General features: G+C 31.0%; 2 protein-coding genes across 5 annotated transcripts in view; both read right to left on the reverse strand.

Moving 5' to 3' along the window:
- Positions 1 to 306: 306 nt before the first annotated feature.
- LOC113519006 (NADP-dependent malic enzyme-like) lies at positions 307 to 11,287 on the reverse strand. 4 transcript variants are annotated; one of them, XR_004224234.2, is made up of 13 exons: positions 11,063 to 11,287; positions 9,668 to 9,826; positions 9,075 to 9,256; positions 8,394 to 8,574; positions 7,563 to 7,691; positions 5,819 to 6,001; positions 5,350 to 5,572; positions 4,652 to 4,794; positions 3,510 to 3,680; positions 3,199 to 3,322; positions 2,074 to 2,233; positions 695 to 787; positions 307 to 354 (listed from the first exon to the last, which is right to left on the reverse strand). XR_004224234.2 is itself a non-coding variant. In XM_026904048.3 (13 exons), exons 1-12 carry the CDS (start codon positions 11,159 to 11,161, stop codon positions 725 to 727), a joined length of 1,821 nt encoding a protein of 606 aa, XP_026759849.3. In that variant the 5' UTR covers positions 11,162 to 11,287; the 3' UTR covers positions 307 to 354; positions 695 to 724. The 4 variants fall into 4 exon arrangements, 3 of the variants coding, with proteins under 3 accessions (XP_026759849.3, XP_052750086.1, XP_052750085.1); XM_026904048.3 differs by having other exon boundaries at positions 2,070 to 2,233; XM_052894126.1 differs by lacking the exon at positions 307 to 354 and having other exon boundaries at positions 694 to 787.
- A 529-nt stretch (positions 11,288 to 11,816) lies between these two features.
- The window catches only part of LOC113518819 (NADP-dependent malic enzyme), a 30,239-nt gene continuing 24,288 nt past the window's right edge, over positions 11,817 to 17,767 (reverse strand). Inside the window, exons 11-13 of the mRNA XM_026903818.3 lie at positions 17,170 to 17,293; positions 14,735 to 15,189; positions 11,817 to 13,878 (exon numbers count right to left, since the gene is read on the reverse strand). Coding sequence (XP_026759619.2) covers positions 15,029 to 15,189; positions 17,170 to 17,293 — 285 coding nt within the window. The 3' untranslated portion in view covers positions 11,817 to 13,878; positions 14,735 to 15,028. The remainder of the gene's footprint in view (positions 13,879 to 14,734; positions 15,190 to 17,169; positions 17,294 to 17,767) is intronic.

Below are 17,767 nucleotides of genomic sequence, written 5' to 3' on the forward strand. Positions count from 1 at the left end.
ATTTCACGAAGAAATTAAGTAGGATTAAGTAGGCGATAACTTCGTGGTTGTTCAAAATAATATTTTATTATGAGTTCTAGAATATCTAAGTTATTAGAATACTAGTTCATAACGAATCAAAGAGTCATCAACGAACTAATACCCTGAAAGCAATTTTTTAAATATACTCAGAGAGGTTTATGAGCTCGTAAAATGCCTTGAGCGAATTTAAGCTGTAGGTAATGAAGTAAAAAGATGTTATTAAGATAGATTAAATTTACTTCATAAAATTAAAAAGTAAAAATTACAAATAATTCATAATGTTAAGAAAATCACAGGAGTTATAATATATGCAAGTTTGTGACGGTTTTTATCCTGCAACAAATAATTTAAATTAAATGTATTGCAAAATGTATTATTTTCTTATGCATGAAATCATCATAATCATATCAGCCGTTAACTGTCCACTACTGAACATAGGCCTTCCCCATAAATATCCATTGTCATCAATTGGAGTACACATTATTTTTTTTAAAAAAGTATGCAAGTATTGCCATCTAATGAGCGTATGCTTGTTTGTCATCATTATGATACACTTATATGAACATATTTTCATAAATTATATTTTTTTATCCATGAAAATAGGTTCGTATAAGTGTTATTTGAATTAAACAATGTTTAATATATAACATAGTAACTATAAAACAAACATTACCATGCCCAGTCACAATATTTCTAATTTATCTTATATTACAAAGTCATCCATCACTTGTGTTTCCCCAAGGGACGGTGTATGTCCGTACTCGTCCTGAAAAATAACAAATGAGACAGAAAACTTGCCGCCATTATTCGAACTTTTAATCCGAATAATGGTGAGAAAAATTGCGTGAAAACACTAGAAAATAATGCAATATTGAAATATCTCTATAATTTTAAAAGGAGCAAATAAACGTTCATTTCCATATTGTGCAATAAACATAAACGGTACGCAGTGGTTTTATGTAAAGCAGCTCGCAGACAAATAATTTTATTTTGCAATATATATTGTACAATAAAATTTACCACTTGGTAATTACATAAAATTTTATGTATATAATAAAATTGTAATATAACACTGCACAATTGTATTGCAGGTTTATTCAACGCCTTATTCGTCTTAGCATCAACCGCATTATACCTTATTTCTGCAATACAGCAGTGATGAGAGCACAGTTCTTTTGATTTCAAAGATAAAAATAGTACAAAATCTGGGATGGCAACATGAAATCAGAGATGGCAACATCGTCACAAGATAGATAGTATTATTCGATATTTTTTATATACAACTTACAATATTTAGCCAACGTTTTTTGCATGTTAATTTATGCATGTTTTTCCTAAATAATGCTTAAAAAGTAAAACGAATTATGTAACATATGTACATATGGAGTTTAACACATAAAAAACTTTTATCCTAATTTACGTGGGTGAAACCATGGCTTACAGTTAGTGTTAAAATTCATAAAAATGGTTGATTTTGTTAGAAAGATTGGAAAGCTGAATTGGCAACGAGCCGATCTTATAGAACGAAGTACGAATAACTGTTAGATGGGAAAACAACTATAAATGCGATTTAGTGGGTAAGGGATTATTAGTAATGGAGATTAAGGGTCTCATTGCTTTCACTTATCCTGTTAGGTCGACCTCCACATGGTGTACTCTGAAAACCAATGTGGTTAATTCTTGATAAATTTATTACGATGGGCCAGCTGACCTGCTTTTATCCTCATCTATTATACCTCGCTCGTGCCCAGCCAGTATATACCGTAGCGCAGGTAGGGTTATCATTATATTTTCATTCCATAAAATAATGCGCGTTACATACGTATAAGATATAATTTAGCAATGTACAGTGACAAGCGATAATATTGCTGATTCATCATAGCAGCCTCTAACTGTCCACTGCTGAACATAAGCCTCCCCCTTGGAGGGTTTTGCCAGTAGTTGCCACGCTTGACAGGCGGATTGGCAACCGCAATTAAGCTTTGGAGGTATTTTAATAGGGACGCTGATTAATTTAATCTAAATAAATAATAAAAAATAATAAATACCAACATAATTCCGCTGTAGGCTTCATCGAATGATTTTACTTTTATATTAGGCATATCTGGATATTTGTAAAACTTTGGCAGATAATCTGGATACTTCAATTGGTATAGATGCGATTTTAAATACAATTGCATGTCTTTTGGTTTAGGGTACACAGTCGCTAAATCTGTAAATAAATGTATGAAATAGTGTTTATAATAGAAAATGTATAAACCACTCATTAAAAACTAAGAGTGTGCTTTTTTCACACGTCAACTCTAATATGATATTGTTAAAGAAATATATATAATATATATAGTAATCTATCCGTCTATATTGGCCGTGTGGTTCCAGCATAGAATGGGCCACCCCTTACTTTCCTGTAAATGTCGTAAGAGGCGACTAAGAGAACTTAATGGTAGAGAGATAGACAGCAACGTCCTTCTTAAATCGCCAATCCGCCTATTAAGCATAGCAATTACTGGCAAAACTCTCCCTGTAGAGAAGGCTTATGTTCAGCAGTGGACAGTTATCGGCTGAAATGATGGTAATCTATCAGTCAATTTTATTGATTTTCAATTTAATTACTCAATTATTTATTTATTTATTTACACTTTATTGCACCAAGTAAAAAGAGAAATAACAAATACAGTAAATATTAATGAGAAGTGATACAAAAGGCGACCTTATCGCTAAGCAATCTCTTCCAGACAACCTCAACCAACAATTACCAAGTGGGTACCAATAGAAAAAGCTAACTTCTTCAAGTAAATCTTTGTAGCAGTATGTAACTATAATGCAATGTACTGGTATAACCAAAACGCCTTACAATTCAGAAAAATAGGGCGTCATTATATTCGCTTTTAATTTGTAGTGCTTTAGGCTACATGCCGGTAAAATAAAACATGTATATAGCGGTCATAAACTGTCAGAAACTTTTGTGCATACTTTATTAATAGGTAAAATACAAGATTTGTTTATATAAATATGAGGACATATGTATGTTTTGTAGTAACTCGTGTTCTATTTTGATGGAAACGGGAGGGAACGGGCTTTATTCTTGCATTATTTTCATTCATTGGTTAGTGAAAAATGAATTTGATAACACATTTTCAATTTGATTTTCAAACAGAAGCACAAGTTAATACACACCTTTTTTATAGGCCATTTCAGCAACTTCTGAAGCTATAGATAACGACACTTCCTTTATTTGTTTTAAAGGAGGATATAGGCGGCCAATTTTCAAGTCACTCTCATGAACAAATTCCGCCAATGTCTAAAAATAAATCATATTACTAAAAAAAATCTTATAAACAAACAAGCTTAATATTCATAATAATTATAGAAAATTATTGTAGAGACATACAGGGAGTCAGTAGATGCAAGTGGCTCAGGACCGTTCAGGACAGCAGTGGACAGATAATGGCTGAGATGATGATGATGACTGAGTATTATTAACATACCTTTGCAGCCGTCAAAAAAATATAATCGGGTATATGATGCGCTGATGTTGCAATAACTCCAAGCGCTACTCCAGGAAAGATATAAGAGTTATTTCCTTGTCCTGTATGATACTCCTTTCCGTCGTAAGACACCGGTGGAAATGGAGATCCGGATGAAAAAACACAGCGTCCCTAATCAATACACTTTATTTATATCGTAATCTTTTAGAGCGCAGTTTTAGAGTAACTTCGTCCCGCAAACGCTCAAAATAAACGGAGACGAAACCTTAGCAGAGCCTTAACGAATGCCTACAAGTATAAAACTTACGAAGGCTATACGTAGAGCGCAGATTAATCGTTTAACATCAGATAGGTATAGGATCGCTTGCCCAATAAAGATTGAAATCTAAAATTTGGTAAAGAGGTACAGGTCGCGGCAAATATCTTGCACAAATTTGCAAGTGAGAAAGCTTTTATAGTAGACGTTTTAGCATACAATTGTTACTACCACTTAATACATAATTGTGTTCCCTTACAAAGATGTGTTTTAAGTCAATTCGCTTATTATGTTATTTGGTAAATGATACAAATGGAATATAAATTATAACTAATATATAAAAAAAATAAAAATATTTTGTTGTATATCTATTCATATATAATATTAGACTATTAATCTTTCTAGAAGTAAATAAATAATTAATACTAAAATAGTTTTGAAATTCATTTCATATTTTTGAACATAAAATATATACATATTTTATAAAATAGTATTCTAAGTAATTCTATCTTCCAAGAAGTAAATACATATATCTTTAGAGTCCATATCATACCTTAATATGTAAATATAATATAACTATAATATTCTCTCCTTTATCGTATCATAAGATGCGACTAAGAGAACTTAACTTCGAGGTATATGGAAGCAGCGTTTCTCTTTAAACATCACCAAAGTGCTAACTAACTGCAATTGCCAACCTACCTACGAAGCATGGGATCTACTGGCAAAAGTCCCCTAAGGATAAGGCCGCAAAAAGTTTCAACTTTGATATGAGGTAAATAACAAAAATAATAACACCAATAATTAAAAACTAATTGATGAAAATATCACGTAACATTGAGAATTTAGAAGTAGCTTAAAAACTATCATATACATTCAAACTTACCTCTGTATTGTCATAAGCAGCTTGTGCGGTACACTCTGCTTTGTTCGTCGGGTTCGAAAGCGCAAAGATGATCGGTCTTTGATTGTGTTTACCCATCAACTTCAATATGGAGGGCGTGAAAGCGCCACCTATTGTGGAACAACCTGCAATTTTGAAATAGTATATAAATCTATATTTAAGCCTATCTATACTACAATCTATTACTGTTATATACAGTATAGTATATAATGTTCCTATTACCACAGGAATAAATTATGGCACAAAAATGTTTTTGATCCATTTGCATGTACCCTCCGCGTTTCGCAGCTCTACCTTAATTTTTTTTTTACTGTTTATATAAACGTTCTTTATTTCCATTTAGTTTGATTTTTAAATAAAAATTTAAACGTTTCTTTTTTTATTTGAGATTACAACACTTCTATGGTCCACTGCTGAATATAGGTCTACCCATCCCATAGGATCACACGTCACTTGCATCCATAGACTCTATCCAATACTCGTTACTAATGGAATATGCCCCATACTACGCTTGCTTACACGAGCCACTCAAGCACCTTCCTACGTCTTCATTACTTAATTAAACTTAATTGCACGGTTTTAAATAACACATCTTAGATTTCCTCATTAACATATCTCACATCTTCTCTAATAGTAATCATTAAAATTATCTCTACTATATAACTCGATTGCCTATTTACCTATTAAACATGTTGGCTTCACAATCTCCACACATCTTTCAAAGTCCGTCTCCGGTTCCATATCCTTGCCAAAGTTCTCGGCATGCTTCGGAACACCTTGAGAACGACGCGTAGACAAGAGTCCATCTACATCAAACATGAATATCCGGTCTCGAGCATCTTTCTCTGATAACCCTTCGTCCATCATTGCTAGCACTGTTAAATTAGCAATTCCATTCGCCGCCTATAAAATACTAGCAATTCTCGGTCATCAACGTAAATTATTCCAATAGTTTAAAAGTTGATTGTTTTTTAACTTGGGCTAATTACCGTAAAGTGTAGCATACAGGATAAGTTTTTTTTGCAACTTACTACTCATAGTTTCTGTTGCTAGAACTGTTTAGAGATTTGATCTTTTTTATATTATTATTTTTTAATTTCTGATATAGAATTGGATATATCGTTATAGCGATATTAGACAAATACTTACAGATCCAGCGCCGAGATATAAATATATATTCTCTGATAATTTTTTCTTGGTAATTCTTGTAGCTGCCATCAATCCAGCGACTACCACACTGGCTGTGCCTTGGATATCATCATTAAACGTACAATATTTTTCTTGATATTTCTTTAAAAATCGTCCAGCGTTCGGAAGAGCAAAATCTTCAAACTGATTATAAAAAAAAAATATTACTGCATTAAAATAATGCAAAAATTCTTAAATCTGAAATTCGTTTAAAATTTCACTATCATCATACAACACATTTCTTTAACAGTTGAAAATGGAATGAAATGCCCATAATTACGAGTACCATACTGGCAGCTTTATACCTACTTTTCATACGTACTTTAGTTAAGGGGCTTTTGTCTTTAAAAGACAAGCCAATCCCACTGTACTACCTACACTACAAATTTTGGAATATTATTAAATTTTACTACTCTAGCTAAGTATCATAGACTTAATATAACGTATATTTCATAATCTATGATAGTTTATTCTTCTTGTTGGCTCTTACGATACTTCGAGCATAAAAAAATAAATAATAATCTCCATTGTGGCAAATACTTTTGAACATTGGGATCGATTCTGAGTCATCATTGTCTAGTCTAAACTCATTACTAAAATTAATATAATATTTCGATTTGATATTACAGAGAGAACTTGGTTCTAAGGACTATTATACTCGTAAACTATATTTTAAATAGATTTAAATACAAACTATTATAAATTTATGATTAATAAAATAGTCCATTCTCTATAATGTAAACTTAAAATATTAATTTTAGAGATAGGCTTAAATAGGAGAGAAATAGAGAATAGCGCCTCAGAATCCCATTGTATTTTTAAATCGTCGTCTCTGAGATATGTTGGAGTAAATAACGGGGATTAGAGAACTTAAAAAATGAAAACAGAATACATAAGTATATGTTTTATCTTTTACATTTCTAATAGAATTTAATTGAATTTTCGAATTCTATATGCCAGCCTACTGTTAATTACATGCTTAGGCATTCTAACATTTAATATCATTCATTATCACTGCGTCGGAGATTGACGTACAGCAAACTAGAACTGCGAAGCGAAAGTCATTTAGAAGTGCTTCTCAGAATTCAACTTCGAAAAACCTTTTTAGTCGAAAATGTTAATAGCCGTGAAAGTTATTACGATGAAATAATATTAAGTAAGTACTTAGGTAGGTGCCTATTGAAATATTAATTTTGTTAAAATTTCTTTAAGGGCAATTCATTATACCCTATAGGAAGTACCATTACGTATTACATACTATATAGAGGCCAATGTAATATATACCTACTTACATATAATTAGTCATATTTTATTCGCATTATAATTATAATATTGAGAATAAAAGAACAATATTTTAAATCCTAATACCTATTTACTCATACTTAATAATACAGATGCCGTAAGGGACCTCATATGAAAATAAATATGTCTAATCGATCACTGAATTGAATACAATAAACTGAGAATCAATATAGTGAGAATTTGTAAAAAAATAAAAGCCTGCATGCAATTCTCTTCTATATAGACAGATGCGATGGTAATAGTGGGTCGAGATATTTATGATTATGTAATATAATTTATTATTTTATAACCAGCTAGAGAGAGTTAACAAATAGGAAATTTTTTAACTTTTTTTTGTTTTACCGGTAGTGGTTGAAATGTTAAGTCATTCAAAATACTACATGTAATGTAATACAATTGTTACTTGTAGAAGCGTATTCGGTCCAAATCTTGTGATACATGCTTTCATAAATTCATCTACAAACTCGTCGTACTTTTCGCCTCGAACTCTTTTATGCCGTAGACCAATGTACAGAGGGTCTTCTAACAGAGTCTAAAATAAAAAAATAGCGCTCAATACCATAAAATAATATTCAGAGGGTGACCACTAATTACAATATGATAAATTATTCAGCTAACGATATCGATTGTAAAAGTAACTAATTTAGAACTAAAATTATAATATATCCTATATTCAACAGTAACTAATTCATATAAACATGTCATAAACTATTTTACTACAACTTGCCTTACTCTTCAAAAGGGGGTTAAAGAAGTTGCTTCAGGGTCAGCAACGCGGTCGTAACATTCCTGGTATTGCAAGCGTTCATAGGCTATGGTAACCGCATACCATCAGGTGGACCGTATGCTTATTTACGACCTCAGTGGTATAAAAAAAAATGCTATTTTTTGTCGTTCGTTAATTATTTTTGTGTATAAGTAAAAAGTTGGTAGCCTATCTGACGAAAAATAACCAGACATAATACAACTAGGGACTAGAATAGACAATATCGTTCTACATTCCAGACAAAACTACTCAACGTTGTCTGGTATGTAGACGTACAGTAGATACTTGGAACCATTTTTAGAGTTATATTTCTACGATAATTGGGATTGTCAGAGATCCTACATACTGATTATTTAAAATAATTGTCCATAGATATACATACCGAAGTAATTTTATTAAAATAATGAACTATATATAAACCATGTTATACATATATACGAGTATATAATTATCGCTACAAAATCGTACCTCATTGTCTGTGCCAACGTCTAACAAAATCGGTAAACACTGATGCGGTTTTATCCCGGCGAGAGCGGTGTACAGTGACAGCTTGCCGACCGGTATGCCCATACCGTAAGCGCCCAGGTCACCCAGGCCCAAGATACGCTCGCCGTCTGTAAACACTATCGCCCGTACATCGTGTTCTGGCCTATAACATTAACATCCTGTTAATATTGTACCCCATCTACTATACAAGGTGAAATGGAAGTCGTTGGCCTTATATAAAAATGAAATCTACCTATACTTGGAATACATTAGAACAGAAATGTTATAAATAAAAAATGACTAAACATTTTGAGCTTTCAGTATTAACTTAACACTTAGACGTATCGTGTTAGAATTAAAAGCTCAACATTTTTCGGCCATTAATGACTTATGTTTCTTTGAAAAAAAAAATAGTTTTAATTAGTAGAACAATGCGTTAAAATAATTATAATTTCATCAGTATTACGAGTATTAAATGTGTAAGGAATTTCATGTTAATGCAGTAAATAGTGTATTTTATTATGAAACCTAAAAATATGCATTTTTAGAATTTTTCAAAAGTTTTCAGTGAAAAAACCTTATCTATAGGTAAGGTTTTTTTTAAATTAATGTTGATTTTTTGAAAAAAAAAAGCTATTCGATTGCTACCAGACTTCTACTCACCAATTTCTAATTATATTATACACATATCCCTTGTCGTTAATACTGATAAATAAACCTCTTGCTCTTCTATAGATAAGTCCAAACCTCTGACACGCTAAACCTACCGTTGGGGTATATACAATAGGTAAATATTTCTCGATGTTCTGATCCAGTAAACTAAAGAATAGCCTTTCATTTGTATCCTGAAAAATATAGTATAACAAAATATATTCATTTTAAAGGTTGTATATATTGTTATATTTAAATGAAGTTTACAATTGTTGCATATAGGGCTTCCCTATATTGTTTAGTTACACATTACAATTAGATAACTATGGCAACACTGTAAAAATTAAAAAAATACCTATAGGCGCTCCGAAGTTACTATGTATTTTATTTAAATTAATAAGTATAAAAATTCTGCCTGCCCTGTCATATAGAACAACAATTATCCAAAAAGGAGTATTATAATTTTAGGATTCAGATATGTAAGAGATTTATAATTATAAATATGTACCTATAATATTAAATATGATTGCGGTAAAACGAAAATTTTGTGACATAAAATGGTCCAAGACCAAAAAACTTGTTTTATATTTTTTTAGACACCATACCTGCAATTCCACAAGATACAAATATTTATTCAAGTCACTTTTATATCTATCCACAGATATTCTCGCTATATCAATCTGCTGTTCTTGGGTTTTGAAATTCGTTGCCAATAAGCCTTGAAGACCTAAAGCCTGGCGCTCTTCTAACGTGAACGCGAGACCCTAAAAATATGTGAAAATAAATATTTATAATATACACCCAACTAACAACCATTTTCCATTTAACTTGTAATTTTAAGAGCACACAGGTTATTTTAGGCGAGCATTAGAGTTAGCCACGCCCACGTTCAAACAATAAATTTCAGGGAAAAGCTTTAAAGTACAATTAAACAGCTTGTTAGCGAAGAGCTATATTTTATGTACCCACCTAATAAAAATAAGATACTGAATAAAACATTTTGAAAAAGTTATTTATATATAGATTATTAATAATTATTTTTGGTTAAAAAAAAACTACAACTTGTAACAAAGTATTTAGAAATCCTCAAATGAAACTACACATGACGATCTTGTTTTTATTAAAGTTGGTTAAAAAGATAACAAAAATGTAGTTTATTATATTTACAACACATCTGTCGTTCACAGTTGAAATTAGGTTTCTCGTCTCATATTGCACTACAAACTAGATACTATTCCCAATTGCATCCATCGGTATATTCCTACACTTGAGGTCGTTACTCCATCTGGATTGTTATTACAATTCATGCTTCCTAACAAAATTGTATATCTTTTTTGCTTCCTAACAAAATTGTATATCTTTTTTTTTTATACAACTTAGAATGACAAAAAAGCTGACGGCCCACCTGATGGAAAGTGGTAATCGTCGCCTATAGACATGAGCAGTACCATGGACATAACAGAGTATACTGTTTCGCCCATGGTACCCCCCATGCGTTGCCATTCCTGAGGACTCACGTGTTATTCTTCTGTACCCAGTAAATTCACGCGATTAATTGTATATCCAGTTTCTTTTATTAGATCTTCGCTAAAATAACTGTGAATATAAAATTACCTACCTACGTAATAGATAAAGTAACAGTATTTTTTAGTAATGATAATGATTTGGGATATGAATATAAAATTACCTGCCTAATAAGTGGCAATATTTTTTTAGTGAATATAATAAAATGGTCCACCTACACTATCGGTATAGAGTAGCAGAGCACCGGTGAGAGATAGTAGGTAAAGATAAAAACAGATCAGTAGGCCAACGTGACAAATTAAACAAGAATTAACCAAGATGGTTTCCAGGAAGAACCGTGTGGAAATTAACCTAACAGGTTATATTGCTAGTAATGAAGCTGCCCCCGTTACAAACAATCCTTTTTTCCCAGCACCTATAATAATAACCTTACGAATCAAGATTCGTTTCATAAATTAACTAAAAATTTTATATACCTTATTCAACCGAGGATCTTTCAAGTGGTCAATTCCCCTCACCATATTCGGGACGATTACGTTTCCTGTGACTTCATGGAAATTCCGACATTGTTGCATTATTAGTTCAAGTATTTTTTTAGGTTTTTTTAGTACATACAGTAATTCTCGGCGAGTTGTTCGTGTATTTCTAAAAAGATTAGCATGTTTCAAAATATTTTTGTAAAATATTAAATTTTTCTTCAAGCCAGTGCAAACTCAAGACCTTAAGATCACTAACACATAATTAAGTCTAAAATTATATTTCATCTTTTTCACATTTCTATATAATTTAACAATTAAATATGTTCAATTCAACAATTTTGTTAGAAGCGTTCATGAAAATAATATATTATACTTACAGTAAAGATTTAGGTAAAAACATCGTAAAACTTTTCTCAAAACTTGTAATTACATGACATCTACATAGAAAATCTTTTTTTTCTGTTATCTATCCTTTTTGTAAAAAGTTAGGGCTGGTTTATATCATTAACCAGCCTTTTATTATTGCCTAGAAGTAGTTACATTGTTTTTCATATAAAGTACGTAATATTAAGTATATGGATAAAACTCGAATATTGTTCATTGAAAAACGCCTCATGGAGAACCGAGTTCGTAATATTTTATCCGTATAAGGTTTTTAGGGAAAGAAAAAGATTGGGAATTGGTAGAAAGATTCAAGAAATCACATCATCTTGTTGAATGCATAGGATCTTGTATCAATAAAACCACAATATATTTCGAACATGTTTAATTAGTAACATCTATAATTTATGTAACAATTGAACTAACTAAACATACAACTTGGTACGCCGAAAAGCTGCGTTACAGTTGCCAATGGGAGCAGAGGTAATTGACCTAACTGTAAAATTAAATAGACCCTCATAAGTCAAAATCATGGTAAACATATTGCATGATAATTGACAACATTCACAACAAAACATGTCTATAGAACATTGAATCAAACTGGGCTTAATTAAACATGTATATTTTGAATGATTGATAACATTAACTCATAGTTTAAAAATAATTAGGTATATTTTCACAGCTAAAAATCACTATGTATCATTAAAATATTTGTAAATTAAATAAATAACAAAAATTTTCTTCGCTTTGCGAAATGTGTCTCACTTTAAAAATTATAATACTATAATTTGCAATAGGGTAATCTAGATCAAGTTAATGACTAAAATGTAAAATACATTTTTCTTAAAATTATTTAAATAAAGTAGTCAAATTTAATATCATTTTTTCATGTAAAGGCTATGTAAATTATACAATATGGAACAATACAAAAACGTGTTTCCTAGTATTCATTACTGAAAATATAGTTAACAATTGCTGTTTTGTTTAATCTTTGCACATTTAGATTCTACGTTACTTTAGCCTGTCTCCATTCAAGCACAGCATAATAAACACAAATTATTGAACCGCAATTAATGTCTTAATCTGAGGCATACTGCAGTATCAATTAACGATTACTACACGTCAAACTTTTTTACAATATTTAATTAGACAATCCATACTACTTTTATTAAATTACAGTTCCATTAATTCGTTATACACAAACATACGTAAATGTGTAAAATATCTATGTCAATTATATTGAAAATCCAAGATTAGCATGTTTCTACTTTAATTTAAAAAAAAAAAACTTGACAGCAAACTGACGCGATCATATCACGTATGTTTTTGCTACACTTTTTCAAGCCTTAAGTTTATGTAATTGTCCCAAGTCGCAATTTTGGCAAAACTATTCGCTTATTTAGAAGAATAAACGAGCTTGCAAAATACGTCATTTTTGATAAAAATTTTTTATCGTAATTAACGATTTACAAAAATAATACGAATTTAGACAGGACAGTAGAAATAATTTGTAAACACTAATGACATTTGATAATCGTATAACAACTGCTATTTAGATATATAATGTCTTAAAGATTCGAGCAAATGATCACAAATTAATAAAAAAAATTGTGCCACTACAATTATACCTCATCGAATTTATGCATTTAATTAGAATAATTTTCTAACCGAGCTATATTTTTATTCTACAATCATTTACATCCAAGTTATTGTGTTTTATCTTAACATTAATTGTATAATTACAAACCTGCATGATAGATATCCGTAATATAGTTTTAATACCGCGGTGACTAGAGTATTACTTTAAAATCCATTTGTAGTTATATTGTATAATATCAAATTATCATTAAAATTTTTGCCATTCCATAAAATAATACATCGTAAGTAGATACTGTTTCGTTTTGTAACATTCATTTAAATCTTAAAAATAATAAAAAATAATATTAATTCAAGCAAAAGTGCGATTAGAAAAAAACGTTAAAACAAACTGTAATAAAATAAGTTATAAGTATCTCCAAATGTGTCAGATGTTAGTCACAAAAAAAATTATGAGCTATGATATATTTATATTATAAAAAGTCAGTTTTCGTCTTTATTATTATTTTGACAAAGAACTAATAATTCATTGCTATATTTTGTACCAAACATTCCCAACTCCAATGAGATACATTTCATGAAATTAAATCATTCCAAAGGCCACGATAAACATACATCGACGAACATTGTATATTACTTTGAACATGATTATATTATGTAGATTCAATTCGCATTTCTACTTACTACCTTGCACACAAACATACATTAAGACAAATACTACGTGAAATACAAATAGATCCAGTTACTCTATAAAGATTCATGAAATCTCGTGAAACCAAAGACATAAAATATTTTAAATAAAATAATTGTCTTTGGTATTAGAATTGTTAATTATTCTAATACGAGGTCTGTCCGGAAAGTTCGTATAAAAGTGTTCTGGAATGCGAGAAAGAGGAGTGGGGAGGCCAGGTAAGCGCAGGACCCCTTCCTTATGTCCCTAACAATGCTTCAGTTCTGGTCTGACCGCCGTGCGGTGCGAACTGGCTTGTCACGCCATCTGTGAAGTTACCTCTTAACGAAACCCCGTCGGCATGGAGCCCGCTTCCGTTGAAGAGCAGCGCGTCGTAATCAAGTTTCTCTCGAAACTCGGCAAGAATGGCCGTGAAATTTTTGCCGATCTCAGAACAGTTTATGGGGATGATGCAAACCAACCGTCCACAAGTGGCTAAAAAGATTCAGAGAGGGCCGAGAAAGCATCAAGAATTCGTCCCTCCAGGCCAGACAGTTGATGGAAAATTCTACGTCGATGTGCTCAGACGCCTCAAAGCTCGTGTGGCACGAGTTCGTCCAGAATTGGCGCGAGAGGGGCGTTGGATTCTTCACCACGATAATGCCCCTGCCCACACCTCTCTTGTTGTCCGTGGGTTTTTGAGTAAAAATTCCATTACGGTGACCGAACACCCCCCTATTCGCCGGATTTGGCCCCGTGTGACTTCTTCTTGTTCCCAAAAACCAACTTGGTACTTCGGGGGCGGCATTTGGGGGACATAAATGAGATAAAAAAAGCTACGACGGGGCAGCTGAGAAACCTACAACCAGAGGACTTTCAAGGAGCCTTCTCACAGTGGAAACGGCGTTGGCACAAGTGCATTATGTCACAGGGGGAGTACTTTGAAGGGGATAAAATTGATTTACCTGAATAATTGTAAAATAAAATTTTTAAAAAACTTTTATACGTACTTTCGGACAAACCTCGTACAATAAATCTATATCAAGTTCTTCGTGTTATCACGAAAATGTGTCGTTTAACGCCAGCGTTACGAGTCACGCAACTGGACCAAAGCCCTACTTTCCAAATAACATACGTCTATAAAGTGACATACAGATGCATTCTTAAATCCTTAATTCATATTGTAATATTATTTAACATAATATTGAACACTCCCATAAAAGCGTCATGTGTCCATTGTAGTTGACTCTTACAGTACGTGAGGCGATGTGTTTTGCTCTTATACAATAAAATAAATAATAAAATAATAATACTGTTTAGATGTTCTTCGGTACTGGTTGAATAGGTTTTACGTTGAATTTCTCTTCTGGTTTCCAATCCCACACCACTGGCATAGCGCTCTCGTAAAAATAGTTATACATTTGATTCTCGACGTGTTTCGCGAGATCTTTTGGCTCGGGGTAAACAGACGCCAAACCTGTAACAAAGTCCTTCTTAAGTACACGCACAATAAAACAAATTTTGATTTTATTGAAATCTTTAAATTTGATTTCGTCTACCTATTCTTGTCTACTTTATTATTAGTAAGTAATCTATATTACTAAAGTAAATTAAAGGCCTGTGCATAGATACAACATCCGTCAAACTATCAGTATAGATAAACAGCCAGTTTTAGCCAGTCACCTGTAGTTTTAGCCCTAAATATAATATAACAAAATATAAAAATAAAACAATAGCACATGATTTATTTACATGAATGAATATATTAACTTTTACTGGCAATTTGTAAATAATCGTCAGTGTCTCTTAAATACTACTAAAATATATCTGTATTACTAAATTATATTGTAGTTAAAGTAAATTATACATTTTATTTTCTTACTTTATTTTATTTTTTTAAAATGAAACACATTTTAAAAAAAATGTAGCGAGATATTTTATTATTATAAAACAAACGACCCGCTTATTGAGGAATGCTAACAGTCATCACTTATAGACGTGAATAATAATATTAAGAACGTCCTAGAATATTGTAAAGATAAAAGTTTTAAGCTTCTGTAAAATTTAACTTTATTACTTTCTAAATTTATACAAACAATATACGCATAGCTGCTTAATTGAAGGAATGATGGAACTGTATAATGTAAGATGAACGGACAAGTTTTAGAATTTAGTTATTTTTTGGTTATTTTAAGTAGGAAACCTTCAACAAAAAAAAATTATGATATAAATTACATAATTGTCATTTTTGCATAATTTACATAATGAATGTGCTGTCATACGATATATAAAATACTGTATCAACATCGACATCATAAGATTTTGATAAGTATAATTAAGTAAACAACTAAAACATTTAAGACGTACTTTTTGTTTACAATAGAATCTAGTTTTATTATAGGAAAATTAAATACACAAATTACAAAATGTTGTAAGGAGTAAAACTAATGAGCAGAAGTACATTATCAAAGTAAATATTTATAGTTACCTATTTGTACCGTTTCGTAAGCATCATAGATAAAGTTATTATAAAGAAAATATTTGTCTTCTTTAGAATTTTTTTTTTTTTATTTTTGTATAAATATTTTAAGGTTTCCTCTGTAGTATTTGTTTTAAATCCATTTTTTCCTCAAAACCCAGATTTAATTTTTTCGTCATAACTTAATATAAATTTTATTACATAGCTACTTTAGCAATATTTCTTATATAGGTAATCTTTCTGAACTCTATTATAATAAATTATTTTAAAATGAAAGCAACACGCGACCCGCACAGTTTTGTATTCCCCCTTCCATTAGTGGTATATTAAAATATATAATAAAAAAATATTTAAATGTTAGTGACCTTCAATGTTAGTTGTAATGACTCTAATTATATTCTATTAACTGCTTGTCTAAGGCAGGGTGCTCAAACGATCGATCTTGATCGATAAATCGATAACAACCTTGACTAAAAAAATGCATATTGTGCGGAAAACTAATATCTATGCCACGATACATCCTACCTAATGACAATCCTGCATTACAAATACTTACAGGCTCTTTGGCATGGCTTTGAAATAATGGAGTTTACGTTTCACTATTATTTTACAAACTCTCAAAAAAAAAAAATTATTGTACAGTAAAAATTGAAAAGACATTTTCCAGATGCTTACATTATTGTAGTCAAACAAAAATAGAGTAGATCATTAATATAACTTTGTAAATAAATTATTGATATTCATTTAATGATACAAGATTCCTGGGATACAAGCCTTGAGCTTAGTGCAGGAATTGCTATCTTAACGAAGTATGTAAAATCAAAAAACAAATAATGCCTTAGAGGTCCGATCAGGTTCATATATTTATATTACACATATACAGCCTTTGTAAAAATTCATAATAATCAATTGACCGATAGAATGAATTTGACCTAAACTAATAGTTAATATTTTTCTATTTAATTGCTATACACTCACCTTCATCGTATGCCATCTTAGCGACTTCAATAGCAATAGAAACCGACACTTCCTTCACCTCGGCCAACGACGGATATATGCGGCCGATTGACAGATCTTCTTCACTTACGTAGTTTGCTAATGTCTGAAAGAACATTTTCTTATTATAAACAACTGTGCATGAATTAAATAAAAGGTATATTGAGTTAAAGATAGGATAAGATCTGTGTGCCAAATTTCATAATAATCTGTTAAGCCATTACAACGTGACCAGATAACAAATATTCTAACATCTTTACAAACTTTCACATTTCTTATATTACATATCATAAAAAATAAAGATAATTGCAGTGGTTTAATATATATATACATCTGTACGCTCAATAGTAAATAATAAATGCAAATAGTAAAACACAATGGATTCATACATAGATTTTGTATATTGAGACAATTACTTTTTATTCAGCAGTATAAAGTACTTTACATACTTTTTAGAATTTTTAGAATCTAGATCGTAAAAAATTGTGTGCAAATTTACAACTGATAGGAAATACCGAATAGTAAGTAATAGTGGTAAAGCTCACACCCTGCCACACAAAATTCCAATGTACTGAACAAA

The sequence above is a fragment of the Galleria mellonella genome, unplaced genomic scaffold (genome assembly GCF_026898425.1).
Source record: "Galleria mellonella isolate WM207_F2 unplaced genomic scaffold, CSIRO_AGI_GalMel_v1 utg1914, whole genome shotgun sequence".
Classification (NCBI taxonomy): Eukaryota; Metazoa; Arthropoda; class Insecta; order Lepidoptera; family Pyralidae; genus Galleria; species Galleria mellonella.

What these genes read in the sequence shown, in the direction of transcription:
- LOC113519006 (XM_026904048.3), bottom strand. Translation starts at nt 11,161, where the DNA reads ATGCAACAATGTCGGAATTTCCATGAAGTCACAGGAAACGTAATCGTC. An exon ending in TATATCTCGGCGCTGGATCT is followed by an intron (nt 5,573 to 5,818) that starts GTAAGTATTTGT and finishes AGTATTTTATAG; the next exon opens with GCGGCGAATGGAATTGCTAA. An exon ending in GAAGCCAACATGTTTAATAG is followed by an intron (nt 4,795 to 5,349) that starts GTAAATAGGCAA and finishes TCAAAATTGCAG; the next exon opens with GTTGTTCCACAATAGGTGGC.